Consider the following 22,268-nt stretch of genomic DNA (forward strand, 5'->3'; position numbering starts at 1 on the left):
ACCAGCAGGGATAAGCGTGTGCATGTGGGTGTTCAGTCATGTGAGCCTCCTTTCACTCTCATGAATAGGTTGACTCGATCAATGAGAGCAAAGCTAAAGTCACATTACCAAGAAAAACTTCCTGACCATTAGAGGAGGACGACAATGGAACCAAGGACCTAGGGAGGTGGTGGTCTCTCCCACACTAGAGGCCTTCAAGAGGCAGCTGGACAACCATTGGTCAGGGATGCTTTAAGGTGGATTCCTGCATTGTGCAGGGGGTTGGACTCGATAGCTTTATAGGCCCCTTCCAACTCTACCATTCTAAGATGCTGATTTGTTGCCTATTGCTTCTTTCATGTTCTAAAGGGCAGAAAGATGGTTCCCTGACCTATATGCATACTATACACACAGGAGTAGGAACTGGGGGTGTAATCACCGGTTCTGCTGCATGACATCCAACTGAACACTCTATCCACAGATGTCAAGGGTACCAGAAGATGGCTGGGTCCAGGAGATGATGATAGGGCCTTCTCCCAGTCAGAAGTTGACAAGAATAGCAGTATCATCCTGCCAGGGATTATGGGGTGTCTAGTTCAAAGGATGCTCCACTGAGAAGCCAGACTGTGTCTACCGCCTCAGACCCTGGGGCGACGGAAAGGTGCAGCAAAGGTGAGTACTTCACATGCAATTTGAGCAGGCCCAGTTGCAGCAAGGCCCTACTCACGAGGAGCCGAAACAAGGGTGCTCCCTTTTTATTACCTTTTTGCGACTCCAGAACTTTCCAGAAGACTCACCGGTAGGGTGACCATATGAAAAAGAGGACAGGGCTCCTGTATCTTTAACAGTTGTAGAGAAAAGGGAATTTCAGCAGGTGTCATTTGTATGCATACAGCACCTGGTGAAAAGACCCTCTTCATCGCAATAGTTAAAGCTGCAGGTGCCCCCCTCTCTTTTGTATCTGGTCAAGAGGGCAGGGCTCCTGCAGCTTTAACTGTTATGATGAAGACAAAATTTCACCAGGTGCGACATGCATTCAAACGACACCTGCTGAAATTCCCTTTTCTATACAACTTTAAAGATACAGGAGCCCGGTCCTCCTTTCCATAGGGTCACCCTACTCACTGGGGTGGGGGGTAGATTTTGCCACAGGGAGGAGCAGGTGGTGACGGGGAAGCGCGGCGAGGAGGAAGATGGGAACAGAGACGTGCCAGATGGAGCCAGCGAAAGTGAGGCGGGGCAACGTCAGGCTCCGCCCACAACGGACTCACCTATTAGCACCTCCCACTTCCCACTGGCTTGCGTCACCTCGTAGGCGCAGCGCATCTCATTCAGGCCCACGCCCCCCAGGATGAAAATGATGAGGCGGGGGCCACTCCTGTACTCCCCGGGCGCCTTGTTCTTGTGCCAATGGCCGTAGCGGGCACTGGATTCAGGGAAGGAAGAAGAAAAGTTCGAGTCACGCTAATGAACAAAAACGCTTCTTCTATTCTTTATATAAATTTGTATTATAGTTTTGCCCTAAGCTACGTAACAGCATGCAATCAAAACATTATTTTAATGCGATTTCATGTTTACGGGTTAAATAAATAAGACTTCCCATATAAACCACTGGATATACATCAGCGCTGGGAACCTGCAGATGTGTTGGGACTACAACTCCTATAAGCCCCAGCCAGCATGGTCCACCTCCCCAATAGACAACCTTCCCCAACCTGGTGCCTTCTAGATAGTTTGGGCAACTCCCAGGATTCCTCATCATTGGCCATGCTGGTTGGTGTTGATGGGAGTTGGTCCAAAATATCTGGAAGGCACCAGGTTGGGAAGGCTGTGCTATTATTTTATTTATTTATTTTATTTTATTTACAATATTTATGTACCGCTCCCCATTGAAAATTTCGGAGCAGTGTACAATAAAATAAAATAAAAACAGAATAGAAAACTTTAAAATAGATGTTAAAAGAAGCCAAATGTACAGTGAACTGTGGCTGGTCATTTAAGGAAAGGTTTCCTGGAATGACGACGTTTTCAGGAGGCGCCGAAAGGAAATACAAAGTTGGTGCTTGCCTGTATTGTTATCCATACAACAACCCAGTAAAGTAGGGCAGAGGTGGGAAACTGAGGCTGAGAGAGAGCGGCTTGCCTAAGGCCACCCAATCTTGGCAGAAGCAAGACCAAAATCCCAGTTCATGGCTCCGTCTGTGGGTGTGCAGGGTGCCATGAAAATGGCTTCCTACTCGCCTGAACACAGAAATATTCTGCTAGTCATCTGCTTGATCCAGATGAAAAAAGCACCAGCTTTCCCTCTTCAGTAGCCTTTAAAGACACACACGCACACACACCCCTCGGCAATCATGCATCCCTCCTACAGACCCAGCGCATATGGTTTCATTCCGAGTACGCTAGGGTTAACTGAACCACAGTGGAGTGCGCTGCAGTGTCACCAGCTGCGATTCCTTTAATAGTTTAGTTGCCTTAAGCTGGGCTTTCGTGCAAAAGAACCACAACTCGGGGGTGTGTGTACTAACTTAGGAGGAAGGAGCAGCCCAAGGTGTGCCTTATGGCTAGTGCTGCCCGAGGAACGAGGTGAGACAGCGTCCTCCTACCTGACAGCCGTAGTGCTGAAGGAGGCCGAGGATCGGGTGGAGATGTAAGGGTAGTGCTTGGTGTCCAGTTTATCCTCAAGGGCATCCTGGAAAGAGAAGAGCAAACGAACGGCACTTCTGGAGAAGTTCTGCATGCACCCCAGCAGGCTTGCTCCAAGGAGCTTCAACTCAGAGCCTCACCAGCAGTCTGCTCATTGAGTTAGGGTGACCCTATGGAAACGAGGACCAGGCTCCTGTATCTTTAACAGTTGCGTAGAAAGGGGAATTGCAGCAGGTATCATTTGTATATATAGAGAGCCTGGTGGAATTCCCTCTTCATCACAACAGTTAAAACTGCAGGAGCCCGGCCCTCTTGACCAGATAGAAAAGAGGGCAGGGTTCTCGCAGCTTTAACTGTTGTGATGAAGAGGGGATTTCACCAGGCATACAAAGGACACCTGCTGAAATTCCCTTTTTAACGCAATTGTTGAAGATACAGGAGCCCGGCCCTCCTTTCCATAGGGTTACCCTAACGGAGGGCTTCCAGAGATGGCACTTTGGGTGTGTCAGATGTACGTTAAAATGAGGCCCGCATCATCATGGATGGGCTTAGAATGCTCTTTTTTAATGCGCCTATAGCTGCAGCATAGCAGGGAATATGGAATGCTGCTATTTGCTCTTCTTCACTGGCTGTTCAAAATTTGCAGCCTGGCTCCGGCATTTTAGTTCCTGCACCAGCATCTCTCTGGTCCCACTGCAAACAATAATGTCGTTAAGCCTGGGCCATTTAACCAATTTCAACTTGGTTACCCACCAGGGTGTTCAGAACCCAAGGGGTTTTTTTTCTGCATTTAAACAGGACCGAATTAACAAAATGCGGAGAGCGAATTTCGCTCGATCAAAAATTCGGTCACAATGGCTAAAAACCCAACAACGTAGAGTTTTCCATATTTGGTGGCTGCAAATTGTTCTTTATTCTGTATTTGCCTGTAAGTTTATAAACCAACTTTGGACTTTAAAAAAACAACAACCTTAAGGCAGCTTACATCAAAAACGAAAACCAAGTAGCATTTAAAAAATAAAAACTACCACCAGTATAACAAAACAAAACAGAGTGGTGATAAAACAAAGAAGTTACCATATATCAAAAGCTTGCATATATATATATAGAGAGAGAGAGAGAGAGAGAGAGAGAGAGAGAGAGAGAGAGACTTCGCACGTTCCAACACCAGACGCATGCTTCCAGAAGGGGAATTTAATAAATGGGGGTGCCACACACCCCTGAACCTTAGAAAGAGGGGGCACCCAGAGCAGAGCCTCAGACGACGACCTCTGAACCCTGGGGACAAACAGGAAGTGGCCACCTCCCTCATGTCTCTGCTTGTGAAGGTCATAGCAGTAGGTTGGATGGCCACAGATGAAGCCAGAATTAGGAATGTCACAAGTGGCTGATTTTATTTATTTATTTATTTATTACATTTTTATACCGCCCAATAGCCGAAGCTCTCTGGGCGGTTCACAAAAATTGAACCTGATTGAGTCTGGGAGTCCGATGGACGCCCCCCAAGTCTGCCCCGCCCTGGACCAAGACGGGTGCATTTGACGCGAGTGCAGCCCCATGCTAGAGTGGTGCGCGATTTCGGCAGTGAGGTCAGGCAGCTGCTGAGCACTCACCCGAAGCAAGTGGGCAGCAACCGGGCCAGCGCCCACCGAGTTACACACAGGGAACTGGGCATGTATAGCCCTGAGAAGAGAAGACTGAAGGGAGACAAATACTTGAAAGGTTGTCACAGAGAGGAGGGCCAGAATCTCTTCTCGATCATCCCAAAGTGCAGGACACGGAATAACGGGCTCAAGTGACAGGAAGCCCGATTCCGGTTGGACATCAGGAAAAACGTCCTGACTGTTAGAGCAGTACGACAATGGAACCTATGACCTAGGGATGTGGTGGGCTCTCCCACACTAGAGGCCTTCAAGAGGCATCTGGACAGCCCTCTGTCAGGGATGCTTTGAGGTGGATTCCTGCATTGAGCAGGGGGTTGGACTCGATCGTCTCAGAGGCCTCTTCCGACTCTACTATTCTGTGGTTCTGTGAAGTTCGCCCACGCTCGCTTTGACAGAGCTGTGATCTGATCCAACAAGGCAATCGATCTCTTACGCACGTATGTTCTCAGGAAAATATGCCCTTTCCCCCAGCTCCAGAACCTCACCTCCATGATGTCCTTGACCACTGGGGTCCATCGGGAGAGCTGGTAGGTCTGCTCGCTGATACGCTCCTTCCGTTCTGGCTTGCTTCTGCGGCGTAAGGTGGACTGAGCAGAAGGGAGAGAAAACACGGAGGGGTGGCTAGGCTGAACCCCAAATGAGGAAACTTCAACTAGTTCAAAATATGGCAGCCATGTTGGTCACCGGTACACCTAGGGGTGACCATATAACACCAACTCTAAAATCACGCCACTGGCTGCCAATTAGTTTCCGGCGAAGTATAAAGTGTTGGCTATTACCTTTAAAGTCCTACATGGTTTGGGACCAGGTTACCTGCAGGATCGCCTTCTCCCGTACAATCCGCCCTGCACGCTCAGGTCCTCTGGGAAAAATTTACTACAGTCAGCCAAAACTAGGCTGACAGGTATTACCCAGAGGACCTTCTCTTCTGCCGCTCCCAGACTGTGGAACGGCCTGCCGGAAGAGATTCGTCAACTTAATAGTTTTTCCAAATTCAAGAAGGCTATAAAGACTGATCTCTTCCGGCAGGCCTACACAGTTGAATTTTAAGATATTTGACTGTTATTTTAATATTGTATTAGTTGTATATGTTTTAATTAGTTTTATGTATTTAATGGTATTTGTATCTAATGTTGTTCCCCGCTTAGATCCAGAGGGAGAGGCAGGTAAGAAATAAATATTATTATTATTATTATTACTATTCACTCTCTCGGGTACCCCGTGAACCAGCTGCTTGTGGGCTCAGATTCTGGACAGGATCCACGGCCCTCGCTTTTCAGTTCTCCTTTAGCTTTCTGACACTCCCTCTTTCCTGGGAAGCAAAGGTTTTCCATTTTTTCTGAAGGCTCTATGAGACTCAGCTAATTCTCTGGGGTGTTACTTGATTCCACAGCACAAGCATATGAGCGCCTTGTCATGGCACTGGTTCAACAAACGTCAGCTGAAACTCCTAGACAAAGCTTTGTTTAAAAAAGGGGGGGGGCAGAGACCAGGTTAGAAGGAGGACCTACATCTGTGATGATGGGTACTCCAAGGTGGGCCATGTTGGTGATGATCTCACTGTCTTCAGGTGGGATCTGGGCGTGTTGGATGAGCTTGTTCAGATTTTCTTCAGTGATTCCTGGAAAGAATGGAAGGGGGCGCCACAAAAAACGCCATTCCACAAAAAGTAAAGTTAGCACACCTGCACATTAGCAAACAATGGCTCGTCATGTGTGAGACATACCCCTCAGTGTACATGTGTACACTGGCCCCTGCGGCTATATGCCAATTCAATTTTATAGTATGAATATATTTTATCAGTATGTGTTTGCTCCCTCACGTTTTCAAATGGATTTTTAATGTTTTTCAGCCTCTTGAAAAAGGCCTTTGGAAGGACACAGGCGGAAACTGCATCGGCCTTTGTATCAATAAACCATTTGCTTCCTTGAGTATTGCGTCCAGTTCTGGGCACCACACTTCAAGAAGGGTGCAGACAAGCTGGAGTGTGTTCAGGGGAGGGCAAGGAGGATGATCAGGGGTCTGGAAACAAAGCCCTGTGAGGAGTGACTGAAAGAACTGGGCATGTTTAACCTGGACATTAGAAGATTGAGGGGAGACATGAGAGCACTCTTCAAATATTTGAAAGGTGTTTCAAATATTTGAATAGGTGTTTCACAGTGGAAGGGTCAGAATGCCTTCTCAATCCTCCCAGAGTGCAGGACATGGAATAACGGGCTCAAGTTACAGGAAGACAGATTCCGGCTGGACATCAGGAAAAATGTCCTGACTGTTAGAGCAGTACGACAATGGAACCAGTTACCTAGGGAGTGGTGGGTTCTCCCACACTAGAGGCATTCAAGAGGGAGCTGGACAACCATCTGTTAGGTATGCTTTAAGGTGGATTCCTGCACTGAGTGGGGCAGGGGGTGGACTCGATGGCCTTATAGGCCCATTCCAATTCTTCTGTTCTATGATTCTATGATCTCTTCTTGATCATCCCAAAGTGCAGGATACGGAATAATGGGCTCAAGTTACAGGAAGCCAGATTCCGGCTGGACATCAGGAAAAACTTCCTGACTGTTAGAGCAGTACGACAATGGAACCAGTTACCTAGGGAGGTTGTGGGCTCTCCCACACTAGAGGCCTTCAAGAGGCAGCTGGACAAGCACCTGTCAGGTATGCTTTAGGGTGGGTTCCTGCATTGAGCAGGGGGTTGGACTCGATGGCCTTGTAGGCCCCTTCCAACTCTACTATTCGCTGAATGTGTTTCTCCCTTCTTTTCACCTGACTGGGATGCTTTCCTCCTGTTGTTTTTGGTTCCTTATCCTTGCTGGGAGTACAGCCCCAATCATCCCTGACCATTAGCCGCACTGGAGTTGGAGTCCAACTTCATCCAGAGGGCTACCAATGCCAACCCTATAACCCGACTCATTCCTTCCCAGTCATGCATTTCTCTTTTCTCTCTCTCTGACACCCCACCTAGAAAGGCCACAGGTACCCCAACCCAGCCCTAATCAAAGCATCCCCTACCATTTTTGAGGAAGATATAGAGCAAGATGATACGGATTTTGTCGTAGGTGCTGACGTTCGCGTCGAGGAGGATGGGGACAATTGCTCGCATGGGATCCTTGATTTTTTCCCCCTCTGCGTCTGTGCCCATGGCCAAGTCCTGGAGGCGAGAGAGCATCCATTAGCCCTTACGCACCTTGGCCCTCCTCTCCCAGTTGATGTCTGTATGCATCAGGTCACCAGAAGAGCCTGGAATAACTCTAAGCAACAATCTATAGTTGGCTTTTTCAACGAGGACAGGAAATGCTTGCATTAAAGAGACATTAACAACAGCAATAGCACTCCCTCTAGAAGTATCTACAGTGGTGGCCCAAATTGTGGACACTTTTTGAAATTCGCATCTTTTGCAACTTTGCGTGCTTATCGGAAATGTTCTGTTTCACAAAGTTCAAATGTTTATATATCCCTTGATTCACATAATGCCACAATCCTGCTTCTTTTCCTGGGTGCCCAATCCACTCTTTCCTTTGGTGCCATTGCTGTATTTATGAGGCACGTACGCACGCTTTTAATTGGAGAAACACTTCAAATATTCACGCAATCTCCAATTGCGCTTCAGTTACAGAACAAAGGGCAAAACTGATTTCCCCCAACTTGAAACAGGATGTATCGCAGCTACTGCCATGTACACAGAAAAACATTTACCCGGGGGGGGGGGGGGGTAAAGAAAAAAATTCCTTTGCTTCTATCTAAGGCCTTAGCTAGAACTACCTGTTGTTTCAGGAGAGAGGAGGGGAGACCTCGAGTTGTGAACAACGCGAGACCTCGCCCTCGTTTACATGCAAGGCGCGACGAACTCAAGAAGAGAGGTGTCGCGCCCGCCATTTTTAAAAAAGAGATAGGAACGCTCCAGCGACAACTGGTGAGTGTGTTTTTTAAAAAAACAAATTGATTTCCTTGCTCTCCCCACCCTAACCCTGATGGGTGCAGCGTTCCTGAGGAGCGCTGTGCTCTGTGCGCGGCTCGCAGCTCCGCGCGAGTCATCGCGCAGAGCTGGGTAAGGCCACGGAAACGGGCCACACGCTCGTGGTCTTGGGACCGCGGGGAAAACCGGGCCCAAAGGGTAGGCCTGTATGGGCAAGGGAAAGATGATCCCTCCCTGATCCTGGGATCCCCTGTGCGTCATCTGGATTCACAGGGACCATCCCAGGTATCAGCCCGGGACATAGCCTGGTCTAGCAAAGGCCTAAGGCACTAACGAATGTTTTTCTGTGTATTTTTAGTGATTGGGCCACTGACGAAGACAAACAAGCCGAAACACGTGAGCCCTGTTTATTACTTTGTCTGTAAATGTGTAAGAGTGCTCTTTGGAAGTATAAATAATTTAACTTCATTTGCATTGAATTTTAATTTATAATCCTATCCTTAGCTTCTTTTCTTTTAATTCTTTCATTAGCACAACCGGCCTGCGTGTTCACACGCGTGCACAGACACAGACACAGACACAGACACACACACCGAAGCAGGTTTTGCTTAAGCCAACTTACCTGTTCCACTCGACAGAGCTTGTCCACGGTGCCTTGATAGTGTTTCATGCAGTCTTCAGCCAGGTGGAGGTGAGTGGAGTACTGCGGGGACACAGACGCTCATTCTTACAATCTGAAAGCGTCGCCTTTCATTTCGGAGAAGCACTCGGTTCCACGTTTTTTTGCCAAAGGCAAAAAAAAATTAAAAAATGGGCCGGGACAAAGCCCTGGCGTATTTTACTCAATGCTCTTACCTTAGGAAAGGCATCGCAACATTTTACAAGCTACACACCATCGGGACCTGCAACGAAACGCTGCCGAATGAACGGTTTCTGTTCAGTGTTTCCGCAGGCCAGCCACGCCCTTTTTAAGGGTGCTCCATTCCATTCCCCCTCCCAGAAGTTTTCTGTCTCTCCCTCCCCACTCCATTAGACATGCAGCACTCGACGGCCACTGAGCACGCCTTCAGTCCTTAATAGATGTCATTTGGGCCACACACAAAAAGGAGAATGGAGTTCAATATTAGAAATATGCAAGATTAAATGTATATCCCTGTGCTTCCCTTCAAGGAGGTCAACACAGTATCAGGGGTTCTCCCTCCACCATATTTTATCATCACAACAGCCCTGTGAAGTAGGACAAGCTGAGAGACACCAATTGGTAAGCGGAGTGGGGATTTGAGCCTAATATAACTCTCTAGTCCAAAACTCTTAATTGCTGCTGTGCACAGGATTTCCGGGGAAACCTTCATTCTCAAAGGTCAGCTGAGAACTTGGCCATCCTCAGTACTTACCTTACTGAGCTCCTTCTGATACTGGGGCATCTTCTTCAGCATCTGGGAGAGGTCCCTCATGGTTGTCTGCAAGTCACAAACAGAGTATCAACACCAGCTTCCAACTGGGGGAGGCAGAATTGCAGATCAGATGGGCCTCCAGCAAGGAAGTTCTTACACTCCTGTGGATGGTCAGGCGTTGGATTGCGTGTGTGTGTGTGTGTCTGTTTTAAATGATGGGCCACGTCTTATTTAATCAAGCTCTCAAAAAAGTCAGTAGTAGGAGCTAGTTTCACACAGCGCATGGTTAAACTGTGGAACTCACTACCACAAGATGTGGTGAAGGCCACCCGTTTGGATGGCTTGAAAAGGCAGCTGGATAAATTCCTGGAGGAGAAGGCAATCCATGGCTACTAGTCCTGATGACTATGTGCTACCTCCAGTATCAGAGGCAGTAAGCCTATGTTCACCAGTTGCTGGGGAACGTGGGTGCGAGGGTGCTGTAGCCACCATGGTTAGGAATGGTTTATGTGACATGCAAAGCCATAATGGTTAACTCACAATGCTTATCTGCTGTGGCTTAGCATCAGGGTCATTTTCACAAAGTATGGAAGGGTTTATTATTATTATTATTATTATTATTATTATTATTATTATTATTATTTTATTTATATAGCACCATCAATGTACATGGTGGTGTATATGGTTTCAGTCCCTTGCATGGGTTGTTCCCTCGGCCAGCCTGCACCAGCTGGTATTTATACCTCCTCCCACCCAACTTCCACTGTCAGACCCTCATTTTAGGTTTCCTTTGCTCAGGACCATGGGGAACCACAAGCCTAATAAAAAATAAAATGACTTCTGGCTTGCGGGTTAGTACAGCGCACTGTAAATGCAAAAAAAGAAGAAAACCCAGCATCAATTAAAATCCGCCAGCGATGTCCTTTTCCAGGAGACTCCATTGCATTCTCCCCTCCTCTGTTCCCTCCCCACAGCCAAAGTTCTGTGTTCACTGAGTATGCTCCATCCCCACTAGGTGATTTTGGCTTTTCTTCTGGGTTCGGTGGGTCGGTCGGTCGTTTTTGCTTAACTTTTTTTTTTATGGGGGAGGGTTCCTCCAAGCCTGCTGATTCATAGAATCATAGAATAGCAGAGTTGGAAGGGGCCTACAAGGCCATCGAGTCCAACCCCCCGCTCAATGCAGGAATCCACCTTAAAGCACCCCTGATAGATGGTTGTCCAGCTGCCTCTTGAAGGCCTCTAGGGTGAGAGCGCTCACCACCTCCCTAGGTCATGTGTTCCATTGTCGTACTGCTCTAACAGTCAGGACGTTTTTCCTGATGTCCAGCCGGAATCTGGTTTCCTGTAACTTGAGCCCATTATTCCGTGTCCTGCACTCTGGGAGGATTGAGAAGAGATCCTGACCCTCCTCTGTGAGACAACCTTTCAAATATTTTAAGAGTGCTATCATGTCTCCCCTCAATCTTCTCTTACCTCAATCTTCTCTTATACTTGAAGTTAGATTTTTTTTGCCCCAATGTGCATCACTTCTGTCCTTGCTCTTAGAATAATAGAATAGTAGAATTGGAAGGGGCCTGTAAGGCCATCGAGTCCAACCCCCTGCTCAAGGGAAGAATCCACCCTAAAGCATCCCTCACAGATGGTTGTCCAGCTGCCTCTTGAATGCCTCTAGCATGGGAGAGCCCACCACCTCCCTAGGTAACTGGTTCTATTGTCGTACTGCTCTAACAGTCAGGAAGTTTTTCCTGATGTCCAGCCGGAATCTGGCTTCCTTTAACTTGAGCCCATTATTCCGTGTCCTGCACTCTGGGAGGATCGAGAAGAGATCCTGGCCCTCCTCTGTGTGACAACCTTTTAAGTATTTGAAGAGTGCTATCATGTCTCCCCTCAATCTTCTCTTCTCCAGGCTAAACATGCCCAGTTCTTTCAGTCTCTCTTCATAGGGCTTTGTTTCCAGACCCCTGATCATCCTGGTTGCCCTCCTCTGAACACGCTCCAGCTTGTCTGCGTCCTTCTTGAATTGTGGAGCCCAGAACTGGACGCAATACTCTAGAGGAGGCCTAACCAGGGCCGAATAGAGAGGAACCAGGACCTCACATTAGGAGGGAGGTATTTGTCTTTGAGAAGAGTATTTAAGTTTGGATACACAAGACAAAAATGTCTAGTTCTTGTTCATAGAATCATAGAATCATAGAATAGCAGAGTTGGAAGGGGCCTACAAGGCCATCGAGTCCAACCCCTTGCTCAATGCAGGAATCCACCCTAAAGCATCCCTGACAGATGGCTGTCCAGCTGCCTCTTGAAGGCCTCTAGTGTGGGAGAGCCCACAATCTCCCTAGGTCACTGGTTCTATTGTCATACTGCTCTAACCATCAGGAAGTTTTTCCTGATGTCCAGCTGGAATCTGGCTTCCTGTAACTTGAGCCCATTATTCCATGTCCTCCACTCTGGGAGGATCGAGAAGAGAACTCCTCCCCTTTTTCCACAGAGGCGGTATCGTTATGACTCCATAAGGGTCCTCACTTAGAGAATTTCCGAGAGTATTTAAATTATGATATGGCTTTGAATTTTGTGAACCGTTCCTCCTCTCTCTCTCTCCTGCTTCCTCGGATCAACCTGAGGCCACCTCACCTGTCATGCTAAGCTGAACCTCACCTTTTCACCTGTGTTCATCCGTTTACTGGAAGAGAAGTCCTTCAAAGAGCGGGTAACTTCCCTGGAACGAGAGTGAGCACCAACGAAGTCATGAATGCCGTCAACGCAGCCAAACCCATCCCTGTTTCCTCTGAGTGAAGGGATCTAGCCAAAGGGGAATTTCACAGGAGCCAGGAAGATTTCAAGCTTCTTCTATAAAGTCTTATAAATAAGACTGTTCTCTTCTCCCAGGCAGTTAACAACATATGCTGAGTTTTTAGGAAAGGAAAGGAACCTCTCGTGTAAGCACTGAGTCATTACTGACTCTTGGAGGGACACCAGCTTTCGCTGACGTTTTCTTGGCAGGCCTTATAGCGGGGTGGTTTGCCGTTGCCTTCCCCAGCCGTTATTACCTTTCCCCCAGCTAACTGGGTACTCATTTTACCGACCTCGGGAGGATGGAAGGCTGAGTTGAGCCGGCTGCCTGAAACCAGCTTCCGCTGGGATTGAACTCAGGCCGTGGGGAGTTTCAGCTGCAGAAACTGCTTGGCCCCAAAATAGCTGTTTTAAATGGATATTGCTGGTTTTATGCTTTTAAAATTTTGTATATTTGTTTTTAATGTTCACTGTTTTTAACTTTTTTAAACCACCCAGAGAGCTTTGGCTATGGGGCAGTATATAAATATAATAAATAAATAAATAAATAGCTTAATTTAATATTTTATGCGCCCGCGCTAGGGTTGTGAGCCAACACAGGAACTTAAGCACGCATAAGCCTATCGACTCCATTGGTCTTACAAACAAGCTGAACTCTGTCTTGGCATAGCATAGTAGTTAACAGACTGAGCTACGAGTCCAGGGTTTGAACCCCACCTCTGCCGTGAGCCCAAAAGGTGGTTCTAGGCTAGGGTGACCCTATGGAAAGGAGGACAGGGCTCCTGTATCTTTAACAGTTGTATTGAAAAGGGAATTTCAAGTGCCATTTGTATACATGGAGAACCTGCTGAAATTCCCTCTTCATCACAACAGTGAAAGCTGCCCTCTTTTAAATCTGGTCACTCGAGTATAGCTCCGGCAGCTTTAACTGGTGTGATGAAGAGGAAATTTCACCAGGTTCTCCATATATACAAATGACACCTGCTGAAATTCCCTTTTCAATACAACTGTTAAAGATACAGGAGCCCTGTCCTCCTTTTCATAGGGTCACCCTATCCTAGGCCAGCTACTCACTCTCAGCCTCCCCTCCGTTTGAAATATCGGGGATAATAATACCACCTTACCTTACAGGGCCCTGGTAAGGAGTACAACTAGATAATGTTTGAACTCTTGAAAATGCCATACAACTGTTACGGTATTATTAACTAAATTACTTGATTGCATTAAAACATATTTAAATGAGATAATGTAATATTCTATTATATTTCATCAAAATATATTAATATAATATATTATTATTATTATTATTATTATTATTATATTTATTTGTATCCCGCCTTTTTCCCCAATACTGGGCCTCAAAGTGGCCTGACATATAGAATCATAGAATAGCAGAGTTGGAAGGGGCCTACAAGGCCATCGAGTCCAACCCCCTGCTCAATGCAGGAATCCACCCTAAAGCATCCCCGACAGGTGGTTGTCCAGCTGCCTCTTGAAGGCCTCTAGTGTGGGAGAGCCCACCACCTCCCTAGGTAACTGATTCCATTGTCGTACTGCTCTAACAGTCAGGAAGTTTTTCCTGATGCCCAGCTGGAATCTGGCTTCCTTTAACTTGAGCCCATTATTCTGTGTCCTGCACTCTGGGAGGATCGAGAAGAGATCCTGGCCCTCCTCTGTGTGACAACCTTTTAAGTATTTGAAGAGTGTTATCATGTCTCCCCTCAATCTTCTCTTCTCCAAGCTAAACATGCCCAGTTCTTTCAGTCTCTCTTCATAGGGCTTTGTTTCCAGACCCCTGATCTGGAAATCAGGCTTTTACTGGGAGAAAGTTAAGGAGAGAAAAATACAGTCTGCATCCAGGGAAAAATAAACCCACAACATTTGGTGGGTGCTTGGTACTTTAATTTATTAAAGGTTTAATGTCCTTTCATAAATGGAATAGACTTTAAATCCTATTAGACAGCTTGGAACCGGGGCCCTACGGTCTTGCATGGTTTTATCACACACACAAAAACACACGTCATAGCGTTACGCCCATCCCGGAATATTTCTAGCTAGGAGCCTGCAAGAGAACACCCGGGAATATTCTTCACCAACAAGAACAAGAGCCAGGGTGCAGTGTGCAGGACAGAGTGATCAGCGCCCCACGGTTAGGGTGGAAGAAGTGCTCTTACTGGGACACCTCGGCAATGTGCTTGTGGCGCAAGGTGACCCAGAGGTCATCGTCCTCGTCCAGCAGAACCTCTTTGACTCGGGCCTCCCCAATGCCGCTCGTCTCATATCTAGGAAGAGAGAGAGAGAAAAGGTGGCTTCATACTGGGAGAAAAGGGCCACGTTTTCTGGGTGAATGACAAAGAGGTCGCTGTGCCACGACACAGGCTCTTTACAACAGGCCTGTCCACGGACACTCTCTGCTCAAGCTAAGCGCCACCACTTTATGAGCCCGAGGCGAGGGACAAACACCACCTTTCTACAAACTCTGTGGAGAAAGGGGTTAAACAGGAAGAATTTCAGGAATAAAATAATGCGCTGTGAATTGTAGGTGCTGATGGTGAATTAATGTCGGAACGGGTGTTCTATGGATGTAACTGCAGATGATCAACGCCAAGGAGACACGTGGGATTTTGGTGGTAGTAAAACAAACTGAATAAAAACTTATTTCAACGTTCACAAACTTTGTTTCATAATAAAACTTTTCAGACCCGTGTTCAAACCTCTCATCCAGTCCTTTCTCTCTTCTCATACACGCTTTCCTTTCTCTCACTCCTTCACTCTTGAACTTTCTTTATTATCAGGATTGTTTAATACACACCAACTGACTATCTGCACACTACACTCAAAAGACAACCCTCTTTACCCTGATCCTCTAATTCTCCCTCGAACCCAAGTCCTTTAAAAACACCCCCCCCCTTATCACCTCAGTCATTCCCTTATCTATCCTCCTCCCCACTCCTAAGATATTCAATCTCCATCCACTCAGGTCAACATTCAAAACACAACAGACTTAAAAATCCTAGACATACATTAGGGAACGGACTTGTGGGGTGTAACGCCAGAGTCACCATAAGGATTCCAGCACTGAAAGGGTCCCACAGAGGTCATGTAGTCCAACCCCTTGCTCAATGCAGGAATCTTGGGTGATACATGTACGTTTCACAGCAAGCATCAACTTAGAAGAAGCATCCCCTCCTGGGTGGCTGCCGTGCGTCTCAAAACCTCCTGCCTTACTAGGAGAAGAAAGAAGTCTGCCACATAATCCACAAAGTTTTATTCAGGCAATAAACACCTCTTCCCACCTGAAGAGAGTCCAACGTCTAGGAACTTCCCTTTACGCAAAACCATGGCAACTATATGGCAATTTTATATTTACAATTTTAATATTTATTATTATTATTATTAAATTTATTTGTATCCCGCCTTTTGCCCAATGCTGGGCCTCAAGGCGGCCTTAAAAAGTTTAAAACATACATAAACGTTTAAAATACACAACAAAATTATAAGACATTAACATAGATGGAGGGCCGGATTATTCTCCAAAGGCCTGCTGGAACAAAAAAGTTTTAGCCTGCTTCCGAAAGCCCATCAAGGAGGGAGCCAGCCTAGCTTCCCCGGGAAGAGTGTTCCAGAGCACCGGAGCAGCCACCGAGAAGGCCCTCTCCCATGTTCCCACCAAGCGCGCCTGAGAAGATGGTGGGACTGAAAGAAGGGCTTCTCCAGAAGATCTCAAAGCACGGGCAGGCTCATAAGGGAGAATACGGTCTTTCAAATAACCTGGACCTGAGCCATATAGGGCTTTATAGGTCATCACCAGCACTTTGAATTGTGCCTGGAAACAGACTGGAAGCCAGTGGAGCTGTTTTAACAGGGGAGTTGTCTGTTCCCGGTAACCAGCCCCGGTCAACAATCTGGCTGCAGCTCTTTGAACTAGCTGGGGTTTCCGAACACCCTTCAAAGGCAGCCCCACGTAGAGCGTGTTACAGTAATCCAATGGGGATGTAACTAAGGCATGTGTCACCGTGGCCAGGTCGAACATCTCTAGGAACGGGCGCAGCTGGCGCACAAGCTTTAACTGCGCAAATGCACTCCTGGCCACCACCGAAACCTGAGCATCCAGGCTCAGGGCTGAATCCAGAAGCACACCCAAGCTGCAGACCTGTGTCTTCCAGGGGAGTGTAACCCTATCCAGCACAAGCTGAATCCCTTTTCCCTGATCTGCCTTTCGACATACCGCAGACCACCCCATTCAACATGGTCTCCTAACTGTGAGGTATTTTTAGGGGACTGGAAGAGCAGGCCTAGGGAAAACGGAGTAGAGAAGACCTCTTCCATTAGCACAGTTGATCCAGCATAGAACTGGATCCAGTCCGTAATGTTACGGGAACAGGGCTTTGGAACTAAATTTCAGAGCCAAGTAGCCAACTAAAAATGGGAGCTGATTTGAAGGGGAGAGACTGTAACATGTGTGTGTGTGTTTTATGTATATGCATACTCACATCCAAAGGACGCAAGTGCTCCAATGTCAGTGGGCTGCTAAATCCACTCCAGGTTTCAGTCAGAACTCTAAAGGAGCTATCGGACTGCTCCTTTAGAGTTCTGACTGAAACCCGGAGCGGATTCCCTGGCTCACTGACATCAAAGCCATCAGCCTCTGCTGTCCACACACAGGCACAGCGGAATTCTTACTTATTCTGAAGTGACAGCTAGGAGCTGAAACCAACAGTTCAAACCAAGGGACCTTACTTGTAGACGTCATTCTCGACGGGGAGGAGATCATAACTCATGGCCTGGAATGTCAGTTCATGCAACACCGGGGAGCTGGGATCGAAGCCACGGTCAAGGATGATGAGTTGGGAGCGAGCTTTGTCCGGACCCTGGTTGGGAAGGGGGGAAAAAAACCAGACTGTCCTCTTTGCCTCCAAGAGATCGTACGATTCCTTTTCCGTCTGCCAGCCCCACAGCCTTTTGACCAGACTTTAAGCCAGCAAACCTACCAGGAAGCCTGCAATTAAATATAGCTTCCAATTTTATCTGAACATGGGATCCGTTTGGAAGAAGCCAGTATATTAAACTAACTTCAAACTGGTTTGTTTTGAAGCCGGTAACCCTCATTTTTCCAGTTCAGACAAACTTGGAATAATAATAGAGGAAAGGAAAGGAACCTCTCGTGCAAGTACTGAGTCATTACTGACTCTTAGAGGGACGCCAGCTTTCACTGATGTTTTCTTGGCAGGCCTTATAGCGGGGTGGTTTGCCGTTGCCTTCCCCGGCTGTGATTACCTTTCCCTCAGCTAACTGGGTACTCATTTTTCCGACCTCGGGAGGATGGAAGGCTGAGTCGACCCAAGCCGGCTGCCTGAAACCAGCTTCCGCTGGGATTGAACTCAGGCCGTGGGGAGAGTTTCAACTGCAGAAACTGCTGCTTTACTGCTCTGCGCCACACGAGGCTCATCGGAATAATAATAACAACAATAATAATATTTCTTACCCGCCTCTCCCTCTGGATCGAGGCAGAGAACAACACTGAATACAAAAGCTACCGTAAAATACATAAAACTGATTAAAACCACCCAAAACTAATACATTGTTAAACTAACAGTCAGACGTCTTAAACTTCGACTGGGTAGGCCTGCCGGAAGAGATCGGTCTTTCTGGATTCCTTAAATTTGGAAAGACTGTTGAGTTGGAGAATCTCTCCCGGCAGGCCACTCCACAGTTGATGGGCGGTTCCCTGGTTTGCCAGCTGGCATGACAGAAGGAGCTGTGAACCGCCCAGAGAGCTTCGGCTATTGGGCGGTATAAAAATGTAATAAATAAATAAATAAATAAAGGCGCAAAGTGGTTACAGGAGTAGTCAAAAAGCTCAATATCAGTAGTGATTATTATTGCTATTACTTTACTACTAGTACTAGTACTCCAGTAATAGTAGTAACAGTAACAAGAATAGCGGCACTGCCTTTGATTCCCCCAAGTAAGAGATCATGCCCCGTTCCCCAGATATGTCTACTATACCCAGAAAGTCTGTAGGACTAGAAACTATGTAGGGAGAGTCATGGGCACATTGAGGGGTTGGCTAGAGCGGGTCCTTATGTGAAGGACTTCAATTCATCTGTCCCGCCTGCCCTGGTTAAGAAATGGCCTGGGTGTCTCCGTAATACTGAAGCCAAGTAGACGACTCACTCTGCTACACAGAAAGCCTCACTCACCTCACCCATAGTCGGGTCATCAGCCTTGTACGCGTCCAACTTGTCCTGGATGAGCTGGGCCAGCATGGCGTTGTCTTTGTAATCCCTGCCGAAAAGTAGGAAATGGGACACAAGCCTTAGTTAAAGACCGTGATGCATCTCCGTCTTACAAGGACTTCTGATGACGCTACGTGACAGTAGGACACGGGACAGACCCACAAAGGCATCCGTTCCGCTCGCTTTAAGAAGATATGAACTACACTGATGAATCAGACCAGGATGTCTCTCGTCAGTCTCCCGTTTTCCTGCAGCATCCAGCCAGGGGCTTCCAGAAAGCATACATCTAGAGCAGGAAGGAGAGAGCATTCCCCAGCTCATCCAGAGGTACCATCTCCCACTGGGTGTTCATAGTTACAGGAAGCCAGACTCTGGCTGGACATCAGGAAAAACTTCCTGACTGTTAGAGCAGTATGACAATGGAACCAAAGACCTAGGGAGGTTGTGGGCTCTCCCACACTAGAGGCCTTCAAGAGGCAGCTAGACAGCCATCTGTCAGGGATGCTTTAAGGTGGATTCCTGCAGTGAGCAGGAGGTTGGACTTGATGGCCTTATAGGCCTCTTCCAACTCTACTATTCTATGATTCTATGATCTTCTCCTCCCAGTCTTTTCCAAGGTGACTCTAAAATATCTGTGAATCTGGCCACTGGGAGTCAAAACCCATTACACAAAGACACTCAGGCGCACTACATTTATGTGTGTACTGTTTTTGGTTCCAGGGTGCTTTTTGAAGCTAGCCCTCCGGAACCCGACTCACCCTCTGTATCGGACAGCCGGGTATTCCTTCAGAGTGGCACAGAGGGTGGCGATCTGTTCCGCCAGGCGTTCCAGGATCGGGTTCTTCATCTGGGCCTTGTGGGGGCTGTAGAAGCTCTGGAACGAGTCGGCGGAGTCCAGGGAGTAAACCTACATGGGCATCCGAAGAACGGGGAGAGACAAGGATCAGAGACGTTGAGACCAAGATGGTTTCGGTTTGAAAAGGGAAGGAGCAAGTACAGTAGCCAGCAAGCCCTCCCTGCACATATGGCCCAAGGCGGATACAACATCAGGTTACTAGTACTTCATTCCATAGGTGAACCGCCCAGAGAGCTTTGGCTATTGGGCGGTGTGGTGTTACCCACATTTCTATTCCCTTAGGTATGTCTGGTGGAGTATGTCTAGAGAGTGCGGAATGATGGACTTAGTGGGTGTGGCTGGTGATGCTGTGGAAAGGGGGAGGAGTCTATTTAGGGGGAGCTGAGTAGTTTGAGGGGTTCGGTGGGTGATGGGGTTTGGAGGGTAGCTGTGTTTAGCTGAGTGATTTCTTGTCAGGAGTTGTGTGAGGAGTGAGTGAAAATAAGATCATAGGGACTAAGGATTGTATTATTAGATTTGTTACTACCAGTATTCCTAAGAATGGGCAGGATTGAAATAGAATTTGAAGGAACTAAGAACTGTAAACTACAATAAACATTTTCTTTATTTTCTACCATAAAATCACATGTCACTTTGGCTGTGTCTCCTCCTCTATTGGTTCATAAATAAACACATGACATTAAACCTTCAGCCTGCTAAATTCACAGAAAAGCCTTTTCCAAATCCCCTTACCTTTTCCCTCTGCTATAAGGGAAAGAGTCTACTTTTCTTTTTAGCCCTTCCTCAGGTATTTAAGTGGTGGGGCTGAGCCTGAGGGAGGGGTGCGCGTCAAAGCCTGGTGTGTGAGGCGGTGGTCGCAGGCGGTATAGAAATACAATAAATAAATAAATAAAATAGGCGTACACAACGCATTACATTAGGGTGTGCACCCAGGGATTGATTTATTTTTTATAGGCGAACACTCAGTCATAAAGGACATAATTTTTATTCATTTATTTATTAAACACTGTAGACTCTGATGCCCTACTTCCAGCAGAGCGGCTTCCAGCAGAGCGATTCCTTTTCATTCCTGCTGTCAGGAGCAATGGTGTTCTCCTGGAGGCAGCAGTTCTTCGGCTGGCGGAAGAGTACCTGGAGGGCAGCCAGAGGACCGTTCCCACTGCATTCGGATCCCCCTCTGGATCCCTACTCAATGGTCCCTTCCATTTAGCACTTATTGCTTGCTTGAGACATTAGGGTGTGCCTGGACACGCCTGGCACACCCCTTGCACACGCCTATGCTTCATTCCTATCTGGATGCCTGTCAACCGACGAACACACGGCATCCTATGCACAGTGGGAGGAGCAGGGAGGCGATTACGGCCTCCATGCTTCCCCTGCTCTGCATTTTAGCTAGACGGGCATTTTCACCCATCTAGCTGAGGTGTTAGAAAATGGGAAGGAAGTGAGACTGCGAAGTCTGGGTTGCTCCTAAGCGGGTCACCCCAGTCTCTTCCACTTTCCTTCCTTTCCCAACGCACGATTGCAAGTTCGCCGAAGCAGCTGGTGCAGTTCTCTCCAAGCTGGCTGCAAGGGGAGAGGGGCTTGAAGCTCGAACTCCAGGGTCCCAGGTAGGAGCCCTGTCTCCATCCTTGGATCCAGGAATCTGAACTGTCCTATTTTTTCCCCCACCTGGAGTTTACTCCCTGGAGCCATAGGATTTTTCTCCCCGAGGTGCAACAGCCCCACCCTTTCCACCTACAACTGAACTGAAAAGAGCTGTTAAGGTTCTTTGGCAGCTAAAGAAACACACTCTTTCCTTTGATTCATAAATTATATTTAATGCATCTCCAATTATATTAAGATAGAATCTCTTTTATTTCCCCCGTGTGTGTGTGTGTGTGTGTGAGTGACACACAGAGATAGAAAGATCTGTGATATACAATCAACGTTGTAATAAGCATAGAAAGTATTTTTAAAATTATAAAGGAAATAGCTGATAACATTAGCAGATATGAGTGTGGAAAGCGTTTCGCCCAATTTATGCCCCCCACCCACCCGGGGTCTGCCATCAGCAGCCCCCCCTACGAGGCGATGCCGCTCACTCCCGAGCGACAATAGCTTACGTTCTGAGGGCGTGCACGTCCAGAGAAAAGCAACCTGTTTAGTATTTACGGATTTGCACGCCCGCCTGCCATCTGTTCCCAAGTCACGTTCTCCATCCCTCGCCCCAAGACAGGAGAGGGGGGGTGTTGTGTAGCAGATGGCTTCTTCCCTCATTCATTGGCCAGCGTGCAGGATGGGCCCTGGAACTGGCCAATGAAAGAGGGGAGAGAGTAGAACAGGGTGTGTGGTTGACCAGGAGGAAGGGGGGGGGGGAACAGGATTGCTAAATCCACAACAGAGGATCAGCAGTAAAAAACAAATCAAAGATGACAAGCGAGAGAGGCAGGAAGGGGGGGGGGAACAGACAACTTCCTCGCCCAGAAAGAAACGGTCATTAATCTCGTCTCTCAGTCCTGAGCTGTTACGTAACCCCGTAATTCTCCCCTTTCTATGCAGGCAACTTGAAACACACACACAAGCGAAGCTCTTAGCCCTGCATGCTTCTCCACCCCCTAAAATTTATTCCTGGTTCTCTTGCATTTTATGGGGCTCCCAGGGGAGAAGGGGGAACCATAATATAGGAGTTATCTCAGACAATGCAGAGGCTTTTAAAGAGAGACAGTGTGGTGTAGTGGTTGGAAGGTTAAGCTAGGACTGGGAAGAGCTGGGTTCAAATCCACCAGTTGGTCACAGAGCACA

At 47.5% G+C, this 22,268-nt stretch overlaps 2 protein-coding genes across 3 annotated transcripts in view; both read right to left on the bottom strand.

The window, feature by feature from the left end:
- NIBAN2 (niban apoptosis regulator 2) overlaps positions 1 to 22,268 on the bottom strand; it is a 413,466-nt gene that overhangs the window by 231,848 nt on the left and 159,350 nt on the right. The window lies entirely within an intron of this gene.
- Positions 1 to 22,268, bottom strand: part of STXBP1 (syntaxin binding protein 1) — a 62,435-nt gene that overhangs the window by 6,091 nt on the left and 34,076 nt on the right. For both annotated transcript variants that reach the window (XM_063144781.1, XM_063144780.1), the window contains exons 7-18: positions 19,387 to 19,535; positions 18,593 to 18,677; positions 17,130 to 17,260; positions 14,564 to 14,671; positions 12,255 to 12,315; positions 9,600 to 9,665; positions 8,828 to 8,908; positions 7,302 to 7,440; positions 5,801 to 5,910; positions 4,775 to 4,876; positions 2,586 to 2,671; positions 1,251 to 1,405 (exon numbers count right to left, since the gene is read on the bottom strand). In XM_063144781.1, the coding sequence (XP_063000851.1) occupies positions 1,251 to 1,405; positions 2,586 to 2,671; positions 4,775 to 4,876; positions 5,801 to 5,910; positions 7,302 to 7,440; positions 8,828 to 8,908; positions 9,600 to 9,665; positions 12,255 to 12,315; positions 14,564 to 14,671; positions 17,130 to 17,260; positions 18,593 to 18,677; positions 19,387 to 19,535 (1,273 nt within the window). The remainder of the gene's footprint in view (positions 1 to 1,250; positions 1,406 to 2,585; positions 2,672 to 4,774; positions 4,877 to 5,800; positions 5,911 to 7,301; positions 7,441 to 8,827; positions 8,909 to 9,599; positions 9,666 to 12,254; positions 12,316 to 14,563; positions 14,672 to 17,129; positions 17,261 to 18,592; positions 18,678 to 19,386; positions 19,536 to 22,268) is intronic.

Source organism: Elgaria multicarinata, chromosome 19 (assembly GCF_023053635.1).
Source record: "Elgaria multicarinata webbii isolate HBS135686 ecotype San Diego chromosome 19, rElgMul1.1.pri, whole genome shotgun sequence".
NCBI lineage: Eukaryota > Metazoa > Chordata > Lepidosauria > Squamata > Anguidae > Elgaria > Elgaria multicarinata.